Source organism: Empidonax traillii, unplaced genomic scaffold, assembly GCF_003031625.1.
Source record: "Empidonax traillii isolate 1590-97213 ecotype Southwest subspecies unplaced genomic scaffold, ASM303162v1 scaffold119:size1479319, whole genome shotgun sequence".
NCBI classification, from domain to species: Eukaryota; Metazoa; Chordata; class Aves; order Passeriformes; family Tyrannidae; genus Empidonax; species Empidonax traillii.
The window spans coordinates 350,236-360,791 of NW_020955312.1; the positions used below are offsets into that span (position 1 = coordinate 350,236).

Genomic DNA, 10,556 nt, shown 5'->3' on the forward strand with positions numbered 1-10,556 from the left:
GACTGACAGACAGCATTCAACATTGCTTCTGAAACCCTAAATGGGTTGGTTTTCAAAAATGTAGAGCTTCAAGCCAGTACTAGGGCTTTGGATAGCACTGATAGCACCTGCAAACCAAACCAACCTATGTCTTTGTTGAGGATGGAAAACTAACTGGCCAATACAAATCGTAGGGAATTCCATAAAGCTAGAGTGTTAGCTGACCTAAGGTCATTCATTTCAAATAGCAGGCCTCAAATTTCTAAATAGCCAACTGTAAAAAATATTTATACTAATAAAACAACTCAATACATGTAAATAAGAAAGAAAATGATGCAAAAATCGTGAGAGTTGACCCTATTTGGTTGCACAGTATGTGCATCATAGAGCTTCCACACTGCTTATGGCAGTGGTGAAGTTTTCCCTCTGAGCAGGTTCATTTAATTAACCCCAAGATTCTGCCAAGAGTCTGTGAAAAATAATGCCAGTTTTTGGCTCACTCCCAAATCATGCAGAGCAGCGACATGGCAGGTAGCCATCTGCTGTGCTCATTGTCGAAGTAGCAAATGCCAAGATAGGCTCTGAAGCGTCCATAATACAGATGGACATAAGCCATTCCAGATCAATAGAAGCATTCATCATATTACCTAAGCTACTCATCGCTCAAGTTCAATTGCTAAAAATGGCATCTTTCTCGGGTTTTGACCAAAATATAAAAGTGTGTTCTTCTACCACCACACAGACAAACCAATGACAAAGGAGGTCTCCCTGAGCTTACAACTAAAGAACAATTTGGAGCAGGGATATACAAGGTAGAGTTAGACACGACCTCTTACTGGAAGAACATGGGTTTGAATGGCTTCCAACCCCATGTTGATGTAAGTATTCATTTTCTCTTGTACTTCGGTTGCAAAGAATAAAGCTACTTATTATGTCTATGCTTTAGGTACTTAGTCTACACATTGATTTTAAAGTATTTTCATGCTGATACTCTAAATCTACAGTCTAAAAGCTTTGTAACAGCACACTCATGACAGAGCCTAGTTACTCTCAATAAGCTCTTAAATGTGTTACTTACGAAGAGGGTTTCCATCGTTCTATCTCTGCTTAAACCTGTGATTCTTTCTGTGACTATTCTAAACACCTGAGAGAGAACAGGTAGAGTACTCTGTTAAGGCTCCTGGGAAAAGAATTTGTCTGCCTTTTGGACCCTGTATTTGTATGGCTACAGAAGAAGTTTATAATTTAGATTTTTAAAGGCAATGGAAGTATGTGCTGTGTTCTGGAGGCTCGGATTCTCAGTTTCCAACAGAAAAAAAAAGTGTAACATGCCTTTTTAATTTGCATGGGACAAATAAACTGGTTAGAGGAAGGTGGTTCAAACCAGGGACCAAGGGAGGCCTGCTGCAGGAAGTGGAACTCCTTGGAGACTGTCCCCTTCCCCTCCACAGCACCAGGGCTTTCCTATGATCTTTTAGGAGTAGCAGTAGCAGTTCTAAATTAGTTGTTAGATGGACTGTGACAGATCTGCTCAGCCATTCCTCCTCTCCTTGGAGAAAAGTTGAAAAACATCTGGGTTAGTTTTGTTTCTGCCTTCCTGAAACAGATGAAAGATGACATTCTTATACTTGACAGTAAAGAAGGTTAATGCTGAATAGCCTCGCCTATGGTGATAACTGAACTAAAAGGGGGAAGATAAAAGATTTACAGCGTGCAAATAAATTGATTATATATCAAAATAATGTTTAAGTCTATATTTGAGACTAGAAATTACTTTAATCTAGATTACAAGAGCCTTCTTTCTTAAAAATGAGCCTCAGTAGGGATTTTTTTTCCATATGCATCTTCTCTATTAATATTGAAGGGAGCACAAACTGTGCTCCCTGTGGATATAGACTGTATCCAACACTATTTTAAAAGTTGACACCTCTCATCTCACAACACAAAATAATGTACTACATGAGAAATCAAAGAACAGGATTTCTGATTGCTGATCAGGGAGATAGTAATAGGGCTGTTGTAAATTGTTCATATGTAAGGTTATTCTCATACTGCGGCCAAAGAACTAATGCAGTCCTTCCCTAACTAGTACATTTGGAACTGAAGAAACTCATTGTTTCATACTTTGGCCTAATGATAATTACTGTTGTACTGTTTATTTCTGTTCCTCGAAGTTCAGACTTCATAAGAGCAACACAAATATTCAAACACTTGAAAGAATAGGCGTTCCATTTTGTTTGGTTTTTTTTTTAATAAAGACAACTTGGATAATAAATACATTTTAGAATATGTAAATATATTTTAAATAATGTGATATTTACACTCTTAATGAAAAAATATTTAACCAGTGGAAAAACTGTGCGTTACAAGAGTCACAGTTCAGAGAGAGAATATTTCTGAAGTTTTGTGTGAAATTACATAAAATGATCACAATGGTTCCATTTAGGCTTGTATCTAGGCTTGTAACAATTCTCATTTGTCTTGTATTTGTTTTTTTCTTTTTCCAGGTGGTGTTCCCAGCTAATGATGCTGGTTATCGACATTACTCCGTTGTTTTTGTCCTTAGTCCCTTTTCTACCTCAACTACAGCAGTTGTTAGTGAGCCAGTGGAATAGAAGCTGACATTAATCATGAAAATTCAGATATGTGAATTAAAACTTCCATAAATGATAAAAACTTAGTATCTGTTTTTATCAACAGCTTTAGATTTCATTGTAAATCACTAACAGTAAGAGTCAAGTTGTTTATTCTCTCAGCTTTAGGAAGAATGTATACTGACTTTGTTTTCAAATACTCTTCTGAATGCAAATGTTCTGTATTTCTGTATTCTGTCAGTACTGCCCTTCTGAATAAAAGTTTAGGGTTTGAAAAAAGAATGCAAAATAAGCTCAGGAAAAAAATGTATTGAAATTCCATTATTGAAACTCTGAGGATAAACCAAAGTCTTGCATGAAGTTAATAAACTACGTTTCTTTTTGCAAAGGAAGTGTACAAAACACATCTGAAAGGTGTCTCATGAAAAGCAAGCAAATACAATCCACAACTACCATCTCCTATACTTTGTCAGTGAAGCCCACAACAGATGAAGTCACATGGGATTACTTACTCAGGGTCCTACATAATTAGCAGATAAACTCACCTTTCAATTCTGATTTTTGAGATATAGAAGCAAAAGCAGTTTAAAAGTAACAGCAAGGTAGAAGAGCGTTTAAGGATTCTAACTATGCTACATGTACTTAAAATGCCTTCTTTCCTGTTTTCCAATATATCATAGCTGGTGACACTTTCAATGAGAGTCCATTGCCAGTGTTTCAGAAAAGTATATCGATCAAACATACCTGAAGAAGTTTATTCATGTAATTTCAGAAAATTCTGAAAAATAATTTGTCTCCAGCTGAAGTACTCCCCAAAATTACTTGCATACCTCTAACCATCTGACCCTTTAATAGCTGTAAGATACAAATAAAAATAAGGATAACTGATGATTCCTGAGAAAACCAGCTTCCTGTTCAGTGTCATGAAAAATATGGATGAATTCTTCTATTCCCATTCTAGTAATTCATATATAAAGAAAAAACCTTAAGAGATTCAACAGAATAGCAACCCTGTCTTGGAAAAGTATGCAAAAACACTGAGTCATTTAGCCTAATAAAATCAAAAGCTGAAAGCTTATAAATACCAAAAAAAGGGAGAACTCTTTGCTAGCCTAACACTTGATCCTGTCACAGCCCAACCTGATATATTTGGACAGGTGTATCCCTTCCTTTTGCTGTTACTTCGGGGTTCTGAGCACTAGAAAAAATGAGAGCTTTGTCTAGAAAAAAAACCACAAAGATGATACGCTTTCCACAGAACCTCAGAATAAACAAAACAACACAATCTTTAGAACATTATATTTCATAAAAGACAATGATAAAAAAAGTACAAACATTTTCATGAAAAACAAACAAACAAACAAAAAAAAAACCAACACCAAAGCTATGATAGTACACAGGAAATTCTCAGCATTTGTTTCAGTGCATTTTTCATTAAGCCTATCTCATATACCTCTATAAACAAAATAATCTTAGGTACACTTCCTCTTGCTGATATGAAATGCATCCTTTTAGCTTTTTTAAATAACTGGCTCATTAGTAACCCACTACAATATAGTCATTAGTAAACATAACAAGAGAAAAATAGACTGTGAAGATCAAAAAAAAAGGGCATTTTGCACTTGCTTTTCAATACACTGTCTACTGCAAAGTGGACTTTTGTTTTATATTCTCTGATTTATATTTGAAATATAGAAAATGGGCTTAAGAGTATCATAGCATAACAACCAGATTCCACTGTTGGTAATTCTGTAATGTTTTCACTTGTTAATTTGCAAGACCTTCAGAATCTTGTAAAAGACACCCTTTTTCTTTTCCCTCCACGCTCCTTCCTTGAAGAGGTGTCCTTAACATGCACTGTCAGCAATGCAAAAGCCAATGTGATCGGCTTCTTTCTACATTTTACAAGAATCATGAAAATATCAAAAGGAATGTGCACAACTCTTAGTTCTGCATCATATTTATTTTGTTTGAAGGCACTGTCTATGTTAAAATTCACTACAGAAGAGTACTGAGTTTAAGCAGGTAGTATACAAACACTATTGTGATGTAATTTAAGATGGCAACTTTCAAAACTTCCCAACGAAATGGTAAAAGGTACTTAGAGAATAGTGTTGGTCAGCAATTCATAATTTAACATCCATCACTTTGGGGCACCAAAATGTAAATGTTCTAAGAACTCAGCTATATGTCACAATTCATTCACATACTGGTTTAAATCACATTTTTCTAGGACCATACATGATCAATCACTTAAAGCTTTAAGTTACGTTAGTTCAGCCACAGCAAATGTGTAATATAGTATGTATATATGTAAGTATATATACATATATATGCATTAGATATTTTTTTTAAATTGCACATAAATTTCACAGAATGCCTAACAAATGGGCACAAAAGCATGCTTCAGAAAACAGTACAGACCTGTGGTACCAAAGGATGTTTCATAATCATAGGCGTGAAACTGAAGGAGAAATTGTACTGAAAACCAGAAATCACATCAAAATTACATCAAGGATTTAAAAAATTATTCAACTGTTCTTAAAGAATAGTATTATTCTGCTATGAAATAGGACTAATTTTATTTTGAAGATATAATTGTTCATACACTGTATTATCTCCCCTTTCTCCATATGCTTCAGAATGTTCTATATAATCAGTTATAGAAAAATCTGTTAGGGGGTGATTGAACCACTTCAGCATGCTTTTGAAGGATGTTTTCTTCACTTTATGCTTTTAGGTATTCTCACTGTATTACTTCATTCCTAAAGCATATTAGATTAACTGGCAGATTTTAAGGTAATTCCAATACGGTATAACAAATCCCTTACAACTGTTCTCAACTACTTAAATTAAATAACTGTACTTCTACTAATATTCGGGATGCCTACAACTAAGCCCATAACCTTACTGAAGAATGGCTAAGGGCAGAATTTGCTGCTGTGATGTCAAAGAAATAAAAGATGTTTAAGGCAAACTTAAAATATACAAAGCACCACACTATCTGTGGCAGCAATTCAGGAAACCAACACATAGTAATGACTTAAAGTTCGTATTCTTTGTCAACACTCTTGAAGAACACTCTATGGATAAACAATCCTTATTATATATACTGCTTTCCATTCTTCATGGGAGCAGAAGTCCGTCTTTGGTTCCTAAGGAGCTGAGCAACTGTGACAAACAAAACAGTTTAATAGATCTTGGTCAGTGTCTTTGCATTAACATAGAAAATATATGACCTGGCCCTTTCCCTTAGTATAATAAGGGATGTAAAAAAATATTAGGAAAAGATAGTAATGCTTAGCAGTGGGATACTTTTAAGTAGCATAACATTACAATCAAAGAGAAAATAAGAAGATATGCTTTTCATTATAAGTTGAGGAAAGAGGCTCATAGTTACTCATACATATAACACCACAGAAATAGAGAAACAGACAGGACCCATCCTTAGCAGGACTGCACAACCTCAACCTCATTGACGCTCATCGACTCGAGGATACTTAGTGCATCACAGAACCACGAAGCACCCTGCCAGAACAGGCCTTCAAATAGCTTTATTGAATAATGTATTGTGAGTGGAATTTTAAAAAGCACTTGGGATTGGCCTGTTTTCAGTTCCGCTTTTGGCATCATCATCCCCCATCAGCAGAACAGTGTGACCAACACCATGGTTCTGAAAATCCCACACTGCAAGCATTAGAACTATTAGAACTATGTTTTTTTTATTCTCTTAAAAATCTAACTTTGATATTCTTCCAATGAAGACACATTTTTGGCTCTTCTGATTTTGGAGGAATAAAAGTGCTGTTTACTAAGGTTCTTTGTTTGTTTTTTTTAAAAAAAAAGAACAATACCAAAATACTGTACGCACTCAGACACATTGTTTTAGGCATTAAAATCCCTGACATTGACACAAGTGGCACACTTGGAAACAGTTAGAGTTCCTGTAGATCATAATATGCAACAAGCGCAAGATCTTCTGTAATACACGTGCAATATGCATATAAATAGGATTTAGATGGCAGGCAGGGTATCATACAATTTTACTGGCAATAAATAAAATTAAAAGCTTTCTTCCTAGCAAGTTTATATACAAAATTGATTTTTCTACATAGATATGCAGGAGGCCTAGAGCTCAAAACTAGTATAACAGTTTACAGTCATAGCTGGCCAACAATTAATATTTCCTTCATTTTACATAAGGTATAACCTTTTTACAAGCATACTTACATTTTACACTTGTTCTTTCATGCTAATAAAAACATTCCTATAGAATTCAAACAAGAACATACTCAAATACATAATATTGAACAATTGAAAAGCAATGTAAACACATTCATTTTACATCACATATTTACAAAACACATTTTTAAAAAGAAACAAAAGCATTCATTTAAATACGAGGGGGACAGCAGTTTAGTATAAAAAAATTCCTGGAAGAGGCTTCTGTCTTTACTTCCAGAGAAGCTACAAGTCTGTTTCCTACAGTCTATTTAGTTGAATGGTTAAGATAGAGAATACGAAGAGTGAAGGCTTGAACAGTAGTCTCATGCTGTAAACATCTGAGTGGTAGCTGCTGGCTTTTCTTTCAGAACAAAATGCATGGTAAATACAATAATTTCTCATCCCAAATATGCATCATCAAATGGTCAGAAAACTCTAATTCTAAGCTGCTGTTTTTTGGGTTTGTTTTGGTTTGGTTTACAGTGTCTATTAGCAGCTTCCAGTGTTAAAAGTTTATTCTGGTAAGGTAGCTTGTCATTCCACTTCCATCAATAGTCTCTAACAGGAGCAAGTTCTGGCATGAGATTAACAGTTATATTTTTATACAATCTACTGACAATTATTTTAGGAGTATATACTAAATTGTTCAATCCATCAATATACTGACGTTCTCTGGAATACCTCAGAAGTTTATATCTGTAGAGGGAGATGGAAGAAGAAAACATAAGATTTGCAAGAAACAATTCAGTTGATGTTAGACACGAATACCGTGACAGTAATTTCATTTTGAAATACATCTTAAATTCTGAAACTACCTTTCTGCTTTTTGAAATGACCAAATTACCTTTGAAAGAAAGCTTTGAAAGAAAGATTTTAAAGACTTATAATACAGTTAGATTTTATATTTATATACAAGTTAATATCAAGACTAAATAACAAAGGAGGCATTTAATAGTCCCAAACTAAGCAGATTTTTAAAGATTATTCAATTTCTTCACGTTGCTTTGTAATAGAACTCAACTGAGGAGCTCAGGGAAATATTTAGAAACCTTCACTGGTCATCACTACAGATTTAAACGTCTGAATAGTTTTTTATTTCACTCTTGAGACTCTTGCATTTGCAAACGTCTAAATTTGAGGTCATAAAAAAAACGGTTCCCCTCCCCTAGATTACGAGTAAATATACATTTTATTTTCATGTAACAGATCTCCTTATGTCTACTGTACATGTCTATTTTAAAATTATCAATAAAACAGAAAAAATTTGTTCCCAGAAGGAGACATCCACTGGTAACAGGATTGAGCAGTACTTCTAATTACCTGAAAACACACATCTTAAACCCTTTATTTTGTGTTTCACATTCCAATTTTCACATTTAGCTGCATTCTGGTTGCTATTCCAGTGTAGGGTAGCCGGAACCTACTGGCCACCTAAAGCGTTTTGAATCTTTGTGGCAAAAGAAAGGAATCCCAAAACGAAAATTTATAACAGCGTATGCAGGAAATGCATCTCACAAAATAATGAAAGATGATGGAAGAAACCAATCCTTGAGGAACTTTAAAGTCTGTTTTCATGCAGGAGTTGCTTGCCCCAGCTGTACTCCTTCCTTTTGAAAAATATCCAAATTAACCAACTGATGGAGCCCTGCCAGCACTAATGCCCAAACTATTATGGAACAACAACATTTTGCATCAAAGGTTAGGATGATAATATCTTCTGACACACAAAGCCAGTCTCTCTCATGGTTAAATAAGAAATATCTGAACAGCAAACATAATGTGTTTAAGAAAGTATACAGTTAAGCACCAAAGAGGAAATAACACTGATAAGCACTGACTGCTTATTCATACGAGTGGATATAAGAAAAAGTTTTACATCTTTAGCAGTAGTATTTGAATATTTCTGTTTTTCTTACCGTCCTAAAAACTGGACTTCACCTCTGTGATGATGAGGAATGGATTTGTACTTCCCTAAATCTCCCTCTGGCCTTGTTACATTGTATCCAGCATAGTGAACCCTGCAGTACAATACATTAACATTTGTAAAAACATCTTCTTAAAACTCTTCATATAAGTTATAGCAAAAGTGAAAAGTACACATCAGCTACTTTAGAGCCAAGTTTTTGCATTCAGTTACATTCTCATCCTAAAAAACCCAAAATACTCCTACACCAACAACTAAAAATGCTGGCAAAACAAAGCATGACATAATAATATTAATAACAATAATAGTAATAATAATAATAATAATAATTTTATATTTAGTATTTTCTGCTTGTTCTTAAAGCTCAACAGCATAAAAACATGAAAATAGCAAGAAAAAAAGAATAAAAACAAACTCTTCCTTTAAAAGACACCTTTTTATATATTAAACTCATGCAGACACTTCATTTCAACAGATAAATTGGAACATTTTAGATTTATTTACTGGGAGTAATACATAATGTCATGAGCATTTCCTTCCATTGTCCAATCTGGGACTATCAATATATTCACAAATTAACCTCTCTTTCAAACACTGCTCCTAAGACAGGAAACTCATCTACATGTCTCTGGGATGGTATTCCATACTGCTAACAGAAAGGGAGATGCAAATTAAAGGTAACACACAGAAGCCTTGAAGGAATGGGATTGTTAACCATCGTTATATCTGTTACAAGACCTATCTCTTAAAAACCTGCTAATTGTCTCCAGGCCAAGAAAACAGAACATCAGACTTATGCCTTCAAATGGTATATTCTGATATTTCTGAAGCAAAGCCTTCAGAATTAGAATTTTCTCATTTAAAACAAATTACGAAAAGGTAACAAGTGACAGAAGAAAAGCACCTAGGTGGATACCACAGAACAGTGAGAAAGACCCAAGTACTGAATACTCACCTGTTCCAAAGATCATCATCCTCTCCACCCCATCCCCAAAAGGCATTTGGAAAACCATTGATCTTCTTGAATTGTTCCACTGTCAGGCCACTTACACCACCGAAGAACTCATTGTATGGAAGGCTGAAAACCAAAAACAAATTCTATATTATTAGCTGAACTTTGATAGGCAACCCTGCCTTTGAACAATACCTTTCCAAAAAACAAGAGCCCCAAACTAAGGACATGAACAGAAGCTGAATGTATTCATTGTGGAAAACTGGTTGCTGGAAATTGCTGGCATTAAGTAACATGCATTAAGTTGAATAAAAGGTTTGCAGTAAAGTCTGATTTGCAGAAAAGGTGCTCTAAACTGTAGCTCAAGTTAGTATCACCAGATGAAACAAAAGTCTATCTATATATTTCAGATGGCTGATTTAGACCCATAGCTGAAGTGTTAAGTGAAACCCTGAAACTACTGCATTTTGAAACTATTCAATTCAAAACTCCTGTCTTTAATCAACTGAAAAATTGCACATCAGTAATGCATTAATTAAATAATTTTAATTCATCACTATATTCTACAGAACTGTTAAAACTTGAAACAGTTTAACAGTACGTATTCAACTATAGTGAATGACGTACCTATTTAAAAACATTTTCCAGATTTTAGAAGATAAACTTTTCAATCAAAGGGATCTATAGGCTTTTCTGTCAGTAAGCAACAGTAACTGCTAGCACATATTATTAAGTAATAAGCAGTTGGCCAACATGAACGGCCACTGTACCTATACGACATACTAAGCCCCAGCCAATTTGATTTCCAGTCCTCAAAACACTTTGTCAATCTAAACAAAAAAAAAAAAAAAAAAAAAAAAAAAAAAAAAAAAAAAAAAAAAAA

The 10,556-nt window shown here is 34.4% G+C and overlaps 2 protein-coding genes across 6 annotated transcripts in view; one reads left to right on the forward strand and one right to left on the reverse strand.

Annotated features, from left to right (window-relative positions):
* LOC114057197 (transthyretin-like) overlaps nucleotides 1-2,655 on the forward strand; it is a 7,506-nt gene extending 4,851 nt beyond the window's left edge. For both annotated transcript variants that reach the window (XM_027883179.1, XM_027883178.1), the window contains 2 exons: nucleotides 722-857; nucleotides 2,487-2,655. In XM_027883179.1, the coding sequence (XP_027738980.1) occupies nucleotides 722-857; nucleotides 2,487-2,594 (244 nt within the window). In that variant the 3' untranslated portion in view covers nucleotides 2,595-2,655. The remainder of the gene's footprint in view (nucleotides 1-721; nucleotides 858-2,486) is intronic.
* Nucleotides 1-10,556, reverse strand: part of B4GALT6 (beta-1,4-galactosyltransferase 6) — a 73,566-nt gene that overhangs the window by 37,569 nt on the left and 25,441 nt on the right. For 2 of the 4 annotated variants that reach the window (XR_003571149.1, XM_027883174.1), the window contains exons 7-8: nucleotides 9,677-9,799; nucleotides 8,714-8,815 (exon numbers count right to left, since the gene is read on the reverse strand). Coding sequence is in view for 3 of the 4 variants with exons in the window: in XM_027883174.1 (XP_027738975.1) it covers nucleotides 8,714-8,815; nucleotides 9,677-9,799 (225 nt within the window). In the remaining variant the exon portion in view is untranslated. Of the gene's footprint in view, nucleotides 1-4,515; nucleotides 7,494-8,713; nucleotides 8,816-9,676; nucleotides 9,800-10,556 lie in introns of those variants that run through there. The other 2 variants (XM_027883175.1, XM_027883173.1) reach the window with 2 other exon arrangements.